At 40.9% G+C, this 11,004-nt stretch overlaps 1 protein-coding gene across 4 annotated transcripts in view; it reads right to left on the bottom strand.

Annotated features, from left to right (window-relative positions):
• The window catches only part of wt1a (WT1 transcription factor a), a 16,812-nt gene extending 13,915 nt beyond the window's left edge, over positions 1-2,897 (bottom strand). For all 4 annotated transcript variants that reach the window (XM_027024992.3, XM_027024993.3, XM_035531895.2 and 1 more), the window contains exon 1: positions 2,114-2,897. In XM_027024992.3, the coding sequence (XP_026880793.2) occupies positions 2,114-2,510 (397 nt within the window). In that variant the 5' untranslated portion in view covers positions 2,511-2,897. The remainder of the gene's footprint in view (positions 1-2,113) is intronic.
• Between the last annotated feature and the right edge of the window lie 8,107 nt (positions 2,898-11,004).

Below are 11,004 nucleotides of genomic sequence, written 5' to 3'. Positions count from 1 at the left end.
ATTTAAAAATGTAAACTGCACACCACAAGACTTAGCTGTCATGAAGTTGTTGGGTTTAATGTCTTCTATAACTCACGTCCACTTCACAAGGCCCACAAGCATCCCCACGTGCTTGCCTGGCTTCACCTCCCTGCTCACACCTGTGTTACTGGGACTTGTTTATTACATTTCAGTTTCCCAAGATTTTAAATGTAAAGTTTAAAATTGTGCATGGGGAGCTTCCTAACCACATTTTATGTAGCTGAGGTGGGTTGAGTGAGTCACTTGGCATATCCAAAGCTTCATGTTGAAAAGCATTTACTAGAGTAAGCAACTGTGTGTGTGTAGGTTTGTATACCCTGTGCACATGCACTCGCATGTTCTGTTACATGGTTTTCATTTAACAACAAAATTACATATATGTTAAATACTATTACATATTATTGAGTATTTAGAATGTATTTGTAATTTATCATAGGAGTTGTAAATGTAAGTTTTCATATTGTTTTATATGCAGATACTAATTTATCTTAAACATTGTGTGAATTTTAGTTGTGTGATTCTTTATATTATATATTAAGCTTGACACTTTAATATAAAGTCAATTAAAACATCTGAAATTTTGATTAATCATTTCTTCATATTCTTGTAATTAATTTTTTATTTGTACATATAAATTTATTTGTACATTTAAATTAATTCTTGATTTAAGTCTTAATTCTTTTAGCATTGTCTAGTGATCGGCTGCTTTCATAAATGAAGGCAGTGTTAACTTCATATAAGACTCGTTATATTCGCATGGAGTAAAAAGGTTTAATGTCTGCTGTTCAGAAGGGTTGTTCTTTCTTCAAACGTGTTACGTTTACTTTTCAAATTGCATACCTTGACTTCATTCTGATTGTATAAAAGAAAATGTTTTAAGTATGTGCTGGTTAAGAATCTTGCATGTGTCATTTATTGATTTCTCTAAACCTACTTACTCAAATACACAAAGTGTTTTTCCTCTCTACTACGATCCATCACTGTAGGAGGGGAAACCTCATTTCTTGCTGTACTCCCAAACTTTTATCAACACTCCCCTTGACCAAAAGCAACACACTTGTTGGTCTTTAATATAGTCCAACATTAATCTCTTCTAACCACCACATTACTACTTGCCGTCTCGAGATCCATATGTAATGGGTGTGTGAATAGCTTGCTAAATGCAGTATTTAATAATCCCTTTTTTAAATCTCATAATTACTTGTTTATACCCAACTTTCAAATTTCAATGTGTGATCAAATAGAGCAAACAAACAAATAGATAGATAGACAAACGAATAAATGGACAAAATTAGAAAAGCACATAAACTAATACAATTTCTGTATGATTATTATAAGTCAGGACAGAAGAGTAGGCTTTGTTTAGCATCTGGCACAAGGTTATAATGTTAAACATTTTTCAGAGTTCCTCTATTAATACACTTTTAGCAAATATTTTAGTACATTTCTTTAGCAATTGTTCTTTCATACTGTTGTGACTAATACAGCTACACAGTGAAATAATCATCTGATGCTACTTAATAAAATTGAAATTTTTTAAATTGAAAAGTTTTTGGGATGTAGATAGTATTACACTGTTCAGAGTGAATTACAGTAGAATTAATCTGTTCTGACATATTACATTATTTATGATTTATTCATTTAAAATTAATTTAGATAAAAAGTGAAATGATGTCATGTCTTATTATCGCAAAGCTGACATAGTCAGAAGGGTAATTATATAACAATCTTGAATGTACTAATGGTAATATAACAGGGTAGTCATAAGTCGAGGCCTGATTTGTGTAACACTTGTAACATTTGTTGACTAATAAATATTTTATTCATTATTTACTGATTCTGGAGTAATCATTTTTCATTTTACATCATTTAGATTATTTACAGAATAATCAGTATTCCCTCCACCTTATCGTCCCTCACTGTCAGGCTTAATCTGACATTTTATCCTTGCGTTAGGTTATTGTTGCCCTACTCAGTGCATCAGCATTCCTTTCCTGAGATAAAAGCCTTAGCTGGAAATCGATAGCGTTCAGAGAAGCGGCCCCGCAGCCCCAAAGCCCCAGGACTGAGCAGTGAGTTGAGAGAGTCTTACCTTGGCTCCTGGAGCTGGCCTGGCTGTCCACACAGTTGGACAGGTATGGGCTGTTGCTGAACATTCTGGGTTGGCTGGCTGGAGGCTGGCTGGGAGTAGGGGCTCCGAACGCCCCGTACCTGCACGCTCCCGTGCCGGTGAACTGTCCCGAGAAGTGCACGGTGAAGGCACTCAGGCCACAGTGGGGGTCCTCGTGGGGGTCCGCAGAGCCCCAGCTGGGCTCCTGCTTGATGAAGGAGTGGGAGCCCAGCGAGCTGTAGGGGGCGCCGGTGTGGAAGTCCAGCACGGGAGCCCACTGTGGCCCACTGCTGACGGGCAGCGCACAGTTGCTGTTCCCCGCCGGCATGGCCGGCACCGGGGACAGGAGGGTGTTGAGGTCACGCACGTCCGACCCCATGCCAGTCGTGTCACACACCTGGGGGCACCAATTCCAAAGCGACCCGAAAGGATTCGGTCTGAACTCAGTGCAAGGTGACTCCAGAACGCAGACGAGCTGAAAGTCACGTCCGAAGCAACGTCATCACCGGTCACTGAGACTGTGGGATTTAGATGTCAGCACCAACACTGGGTCCATGAGCAAAAACGCAAAACACACAGGCTTTTGTTCTCAATTAGGACAGTAGTAATGGAGAGAAACACAGAGCTATAGAGGAAGAGAGGAAGAGAGCGAGAAAAGAACAGGACAGGATTCAGTGGGATGGTCCCATCAAGACAGAGTTCTCTGAATGGAGAGAGAGAAGAGGAGGAGGGGGAGGAGAGGAGGAGAGGAGTAGCTCCTCCACTCGTGTGTCTGTTTTCTTTGGAGACCAGAAAGCTGAAATAGAGTCGGACTGAGGAGCTAAGAGGAGGAGCCAGAGCTCAGGAGAGACGAGAGGAGTGCTTCATTCATTTACTTCTCCATATACGACACTCCTCCCTGCATGCTCAGCTCCTCAGAAGGGCTCTCACAAAGGCAGTGTGTGTGTGTGTGTGGGGGTGGGGGTGGGTGGGTGTGTGTGTGTGTGTGGGTGTGGGTGTGGGTGTGGGTGTGGGTGGGTGGGTGGGTGTAAGTGCGTACGTTTGCATTAGAGTCAAGCAAATAAATAAGAGGCTAATTCAGTGACTGTATGAACATTGTTTTACAATTATCTAAAGGTTGTCTGCCTCCGCTTTAGATTTTTTTTTTTTTTTTATTTCGAAATATACTTTTGTCTGCAGGTTCGTTTGACTGGATTTGAGCGGTATGACCTCACTGCGGCGTGAAGAAAATGATTAGTTTTTGCTCAAATAGCTTCTAACTTTGTCTAGCTTTGTAACCTCGATTTGAGCCAACATTTTTAGTTTTTCAAAATGTTGTTTTTCAAAATTTGAGAAATTAAAAATTTGCTGAGGCCTTGGTCCTTTCACAGTTTCTGGGCGGTCACTGTAACAGAATAATTAATGTTTTTACGTATATAATGACAATAGAAATGTGGTATTAGGGCATTATTTTATTCAGGTTATTATTGAAAACCCACCAAAATAATGCCGGTACATTAGAACAGACGATCACCACAAACTTATATCTATACGCGAAGAGAAAGCCTGTCCAGACCTTCACGCTGTCTTTTTTTGTAGCAAAATGTTGTGGTTGTGTAAGCCGAATTTCATAAAACGCATAAGATTAGTACTAATAAATAGCCGATTGTTTTAATGAACAAGGGCAACGTATTTTTTTATTATTATTATTTCGCAGTAGACTTTTAAAAAACAATTGTTAAAAAACAATTGTTTAAAAAACAATTGTACACCGTTGTGAAATCGATTTCCCATTAACAAATCTAAACAATTAGAATATTAGGCATCAACAATAGGCATTATATTTCAATAAACTAAATTTTTTTAACTTTGCATTTTGTTCCCGACCCTTTAAACGTGTGTACATTACAAAGTCAAACGTTAAAGAATTATGGCCTATTAAATTGTAATTCCAATTTCCAGTTACTCCTGTTTAGTTACGATAACTGGTAGACTAATAATAATAATTAGCTAATGATAATATAATAATAATAATAATAATAATAATAATAATAGGCTTCTACAATTGTTTTTGTTATTAATTTGTGAATCCAATTCCAATTAAAACAAACAAAATGTAAATTTTAAACAAATAGTAATAATAGGCTCTCTACTATACAATTTTCGCAAGGTGTGGTTTTTTTTCTTTTTTATCGCCATAATAGTCAGAGGCTGTGAACGCTTCAATGAAGCTGATGATGTTTTTAGAATCAACAACCATACAAAAAAAAGGAAAGAAGTTGCGCGCGTGCAAGGCGCCGATACTGCCTAGTTCAGCACGTGGGGGGGGAGAAGTACGAGGGAGAAAATGATCTTTATAAAGTCTAATTATATTGCATAAACAAGTCTAGCACACACGAATAATTCCTTATAGCCTAGTTTATTTCAAGAGAGAGAGAGAAGAAAAAAATCCTGTTTCAGCAGAATTCATGTCGTTGAGCACAGTGGAAATGTTGTTTAGATAAAAGCAAGGAGCTTATCATCTCAGTAAGAAAGACCAACGTGGTGAGACTCACCCGCAGGTGTTGACTTCTGGATGAACTCTATACAAACGGTCACCGTAACAGCCCTAGCCACGTTTTCTCTTCTAGACAATGCAAACTCATCGTCTGTAATAGCTCTTATTGTTTCTATAATAACTCAGGTTTTGAAGCAAAAGATGTCGATATGCTACGTTAAAAGACCTCAAACGACACAGCCGTTTTGTAGGGCCTTTACAAATTCACCATGCTTGATATTTTATAAATTCTACTAAAACTATATGCCAAATGACATGCAAACAACGATATAATTCCTCAGCAAAAAGGAAAATTTTCTAATAGAAAACATAATATATTGTGATTAAAATACGAGACGTGGTGATGAAGACACGAGGCGGGAGAACGTAATTATAACAGGACACAGACTCCCGCGAGGAAAAGAGGTGTTCCCCGCCCCTGCACGCACTCCCTTCTTAACCTCTGCGTGCAGTCCAAAGGGAGGGACGTGACAGGACCTCGCGCGCCTGTCCTCACCCTAAGGTTATACTGCCTAACATGTATTCATTTATTTACGCAGACTCGCTCATTCCTATTTTAAATGGATGGCATGAAAAATACAAACACCCTTAAACATCCATTACAACAGTAATAGATGCTGACTGTTTTTTTGTTTGTTGGTGAACAAAGTGGACTGTTTTAGGACTAGACTAACTTTGCTTCCAGGCCTAACAAGACCGACCCTGCCCAAGGCAAGTGGAAAAAAAGCATATTAGTAATGTCTAAAGAAGTACACATTTGAAATTAAGTTGCAAATGTGCAGAAATTTTATTAGGGGAAAATACAAATATTATGTAGTTTTAAGATTTGTTACATTACAGTACTTACAATCTGGGCTGTTAATTTAAATGTCAAAATGTCTCAATAAAAACTATATTATGAGATTATGAAATATGCACCACACTGCATTCACAGGTCCTAACAATTTACTAGGCTGTTTAAAACTGAGATTTCAAAGGAAATCTCTAAGTAAAAATATATTGTTTTTCTGGTTCCCCCCCCACACACACACCACATAAAAGTGGCAATTCAGAATCTAGATAAGCATGTTTCTATCAGTGCAGGCTCAGAAAACACCAGTGGTTCAGTAGTGAGGCCCTTGGACACAGGACCTAAGTTCTTCAGCTTAATTGCAGAAGCAAGTCTCTTGTGTCCTTGAAAGTTTCTTCTCTTTTGATGTATGATGACTTTAAAGGTTATCTCCGCTGCTTCTAGTCTTGCCAGCCGTTTTGCTCTCATAGCAACAGTCTACACACAAACAATTCATATCTGAAAGCTAGCGGTTGCTATTGACCTTATACTGGAGTGAATATGAGAAACAGGTCCTTACATAAGATAATTATTTGGACAGCCAACAAATCGATTGTTGGCTGCATTAACTTATCCACCTCCTGCTCTTCTCTTATTTTCTCCGAAGAATTATTTTAACATGCTGGCACAAAAAGTCAAAACGAAGTATCAAACAACCAAGAAAGCAAAAAGGTGACGCGGTCACAAAACTGTGAGAAGACACTGTAAAAAAAAAGGTCATAAAGGGAGCTTTAGCCTGCTGTTTGGCTCACGGCGGCCATCCTTTCACCGTTTAGCTGAGATACATCTCAATTTGTCTGGTGCTCGGGCCACGGCTGCAGCCGGAAGTGTGGGCCGTGCGGAGGACGTGGCTAAGCAGCAGAAGACCTTGTTAAATTGATGAGCTGAGATCCGCTCTTACCTCACCATCTGGAATTCTAGTCTGGGTTTCTGCTGAAAGGCTGCTGACCCGGGACTCAACTCTCCAACCCGGGGAAGAGGAACGCGAGGAGAAGGAGGAAAAGTGCCTGTCCTGTCGGCAGAAGTCACTGTGTCAAAGTCCTTTATGTTGCCATTAAACCAAAGAGGTCGGAGTAAAAGGGTGCAGTAGAGCTGTGGTCATGCTCGCTGCCAGAGGTGCAGATTACAGAGCTAGCTCCTGTCATCTAGTTTTCAAAATATGTCATGAAAACATTTGCTTTTAAAGTTCATTAAATTACTGTTAACCAAATTATGGTTAATATAAATTGCTATTTCATAAGTTATAAAATTACTAAACTGAATAATTTATGGTATTTCTGTTTTGGCATGGGTGGAGGCCAACCTGCATGACACATATTCTGAGCAGTTAGGGGAAACACTTGAATTGGTTTCGCTTTGTACGTTTAATGCAATATTTTCTTGAAAAAACATTTTCTTTAGAAGCAGAGTAGATATGAGTGAACACAGGACCTCACCCCATCACCCTCCTTCTGCTAAATTCCCTCAAATGCTCATGCACGCGCGCACACGCACACACACACACACACACACACACACACACACACACACACACACACACACACACACACACACACACAATCACATCACTTACTCCCGGCTATTTCTGCCCTCAAAAAGGACTATAGGTTCCACCGAGTTTTCCCAGGAGCTCAAAGACATGCTGTACATGTCTAATGCTGCAGTGCAAAAACAACAGTGGAGAAAAGGAATGGCTCCCCTGGCCATTCAAACGCATTTTTCCACTTAACAAACAACAAATTATCTTAAAAAAAAAAAAAAAAAAAAGCCTAGCTGACTTTTATCCGAGTGCTCCCTAGGCTTCAGGAAAGCACAGCGTTCCAGCTGACCCTGGAAATGTTTAGTTTTCCTAAACCCCATGGCTGCATCAAAGGGCTGTGACTTCAAGGTAGTATCACAAGCAGCTTCATTTGTGCAGCGGGCTAATTGATGGCCCCAGGACGACTTCCGCTTGCACGATGAATCGTCCTGGGCCGTCCTAGGAGAGCGTTTAAAAGCAATGAAAAATGTTATTGTTCACCCATGACAATAAAGCTGCATAAGATCGAGTAACGCACCGCAGCACAGATGAACAGTTCTTACTTTGAGCAAAGATTTATTGTGAATGCGAGAAAAGTTGTGATTAAAAATCGTAAGTAATAAAGTCGGCAGTGGTGAGGACAGTGGACAACAAATGTCATGGAGATAACAGCTGACAGAAGAGACACGGCAAAAGCTTCGCAAACCACAGATGGTCACATGGATCATCGTCAGCCTTATCAGTAGCAGCTTCAACGAAATGCAGTCAATGTAACATCACTTGACATGAAATTTCCGTTGTCTGCTTCAAAACAACGTCCCACTGTTCACATTCTCAGCATATAAGCGCACACACACAGACACTCATTTGTACAGTGAATAATTGTTGAAAAACCCTGATCAGCACCCATTGTTTAGCGTTAGCTGCGTGTCTCGATGTACTTCAAAGCAAATGGCTGCAGCAAATGGACAGAGCAGATAAAGACTGATACTACGCGAGAGAGCAAAAATGAAGAGTATTCGTGCTAAGCGGCCGCAGTTCAGAGGCCCTGCTCACTCCCATGTTGGCTCACTGCTGATACCAAGCGTTTCGCCATTGACAGCAGCGTGGCCTCTTGGCCCGGACGTCGCATGCTCCCCCGGACGAAACCACAGCGCAGGTGTCTGGAGGAGCATCCGTGTCAGTCCACAGGGAGTCAGGAGAGAGAGATATGCTCACCACCACAGGCGCAGAGAGAGAGAGTGAGAGAGAGAGAGAGAGAGAGAGAGAGAGAGAGAGAGAAAGGAGTGGCCTTGAACTAAAGATATGCTGGGACAGAGCCCTTGTGTCCCTTCCAAGGAGCAGGGAGCATGCAAAAATAACGTGATGTGCATAAGTACATAACTTCAATTTAAAAGTCCTGCTTCCAAGGCAAAAAAGTTTTGTTGCTAACTTTGATCCAGATGTTACTTCAGTTTATGTCACTAATGCTGTGACACATTAGCCACGGTGTCACCTCAAATATATCAGAACTGCAGTAACATATTTTGACAGTTTTCTGGTAAGGGTTTGTTTTGGTGTCCCTCAAGCTCTTCGACTGGGACTTGGCCTTACATTGGTTCTCAAGGCAGTGAGGAGATGCTCTTAAAAGAGCATGTGCAGGTGGTAGTAGATTTGTGAAGAATGGCAGATAAGGCGAAGACCGGGAATGCTCTGAGATTCGCTGGAATATTTAACACACTGGCTCCCCTTCAAACACCTCAAAGGAGAAAAATTCAAGCATGTGAGCGGATATGGGACGCCGTCCAACATTACCTAAACACAGAGTCTCTCGGCGAGATCAGGCTGAAGGGTATCAGAGTGGTACCACCAGCTGCAGAAGCATTCATTAATGCCCTTTGGCATGCTTGATGCGCAAAAGCCTTGAACGCATGTGGGAATGAAAATGTTCGACATTTTGGTCTAATTAGAAAGCACAAGGACGGTGAGTACCGTGGTCATCCTTCACACGTGCTGTTAGGCCCAGAGAGTCTCTGTTCATGACACTGGCTTTCCTCCAGCCCAAGGTGCCATTATCTATTACTTCTTTACACAATCTACTGTATATACTATTGTTTTTAATGTTCTGTGATAGTTTTGGATTGCAGACACATGGTGAAAGCTTCGGACACTTTGTTCTACAAATAGCACACGATGGAACACTTAGAGAAATAGAGCGCTTGTATAATAAAAACGGAGACTTCTATATCCTAAGCACACGCCATCAATCTTGAGAGATGAAATTTTTCAGTCTCCACTTGAGTTTATGGGGAGGAAAAACTTTCGAGAGGCTGGCCAGGCTCCAGGAGAAAGCAGAAATTATGTTTGGTCAGGACATTTTCTTCAAAGATAGTATCTCTATGTTCGAACGGCTCTGCATCAGTTTAGTAGGGATCGAATACCAGGCCTGCAAATCACTACAAAGAGCTTATCTTCTGCCAGACCCCAAGAGCTGAACTCCGCGGCTATTCTACACGTCAAGCCTGAAACTGCGGTGGGATCAGTATCTGGAAATAATAAATGCAGAGGGCGGGTTGCTTTGATAAAAAGTCAGAAAATGTTACTCTGTTTAAATTGGGAATAGCAGCATCAAGGACAAGGGGTCACTGTGGTTGACGGTGTCAGGCCACCGTTTGAGTGCGATGGCCTCTGTGATGTTTTTCAAACTGCAACGATAGCACAGTGTGTCAGGTGAGTGTGCGCTGAAGCTGCTGCAGTGTCATGCCACCCCGCGGACCACATTGCTAAGGGCTCAGCAGGATTCAAGGAGACATTTTGTTCATCCACGTCATCAGAATGTTCTTAACACTTGACACCATCTTTAAAGCTCAGCAGTTAAAAGTGCTAATGGCAACGTTTTAATGCGGTGAAGTTTATAAGGCCTGTCTTGCCAGATCATTTGGCAAAAAAAACAACAAGAGTACAGTTACTTGAAGAGAGATGTCTCTGGCGGTGTCTGGGTTCACTGGCTGGTCAACATGAGGGGCTTTCCACAGGGAAGACATAGCTGGATGATATCATTATGCACCACTTAAAACTTCAATCAGGATTTGTAGAAACAGCCGTGTGGCCACATAAGGACTCACGCTGAGTCTGCTGACAGAAAGCCCCTTCCACTCATCTACTGCGAGCTGCTCTGTTTTCCAAAATGCACTTTTGCCATAACGTTAAATAGCGAGCCAGTAAGCCGCATTACGGCATTATCCGGTAAAAAAAAAGACAAATGTTTTTTGTATATTTTGTGCTGCTGATTTTTTTTTTCAAAATGTGTCCCCCAAGCAGAGTTAATTACCTGTCCTAGAGACTGCAATACTCCGTTTGTTTTAGGGGTCACAAGTGAGTAACTATTCAGATGAGAGATATAAAATAACCGCATTCTGATACGGCCTTTAAAAGAGCCCCCTGACCCTTGAACCATCGCTGTCGTTTTGTTTCAGCTGAGCAGTGTGGTGAGAAAGTCAGTGAAAGCTCACTATATAAACACCACTCAGTGACTAGAAGGTCATCCATCAGTGTGACCTGCCATTGTAGTGCACCTAAGACTGATTAAGTCAAAGCTAAATCATTTGAATTCCTGCTGTGCCTTGGCCCAGTTGTTCTCCAGATTAAGATGAAAAGGCAGACGCATTCCTTGTTTGATAATTAATGATGTAACTGTTATTGATGACTTGCTTTGACCTAATCACATCTGGATATTACTTTTTACTGTATAATCCTATATTGAAGAATAATTGTAGCATGACTTTTTTTTTTTTCCATCTAAGTGCGCATGAGAGGCAACGGTCCTTTCGTACAACAACGCAGAAAGTCTGCTTTCTAAGAGGAAGTAATAAATTGTCATTGCAGAGTTGATTTGAATCATAATCGAAATAATGAAAGAGTGTAAAAAATAGGAAACCTTTATCCTTAAAGAATGATGGAAAGATTTAGACAGTGGCACCACGGAGCCAGGAATGGAACTGATTTCAATC

The sequence above is a fragment of the Electrophorus electricus genome, chromosome 16, assembly GCF_041902795.1.
Source record: "Electrophorus electricus isolate QZ-2024a chromosome 16, ASM4190279v1, whole genome shotgun sequence".
NCBI classification, from domain to species: Eukaryota; Metazoa; Chordata; class Actinopteri; order Gymnotiformes; family Gymnotidae; genus Electrophorus; species Electrophorus electricus.
This window is presented reverse-complemented; position numbering and strand designations above follow the sequence as displayed.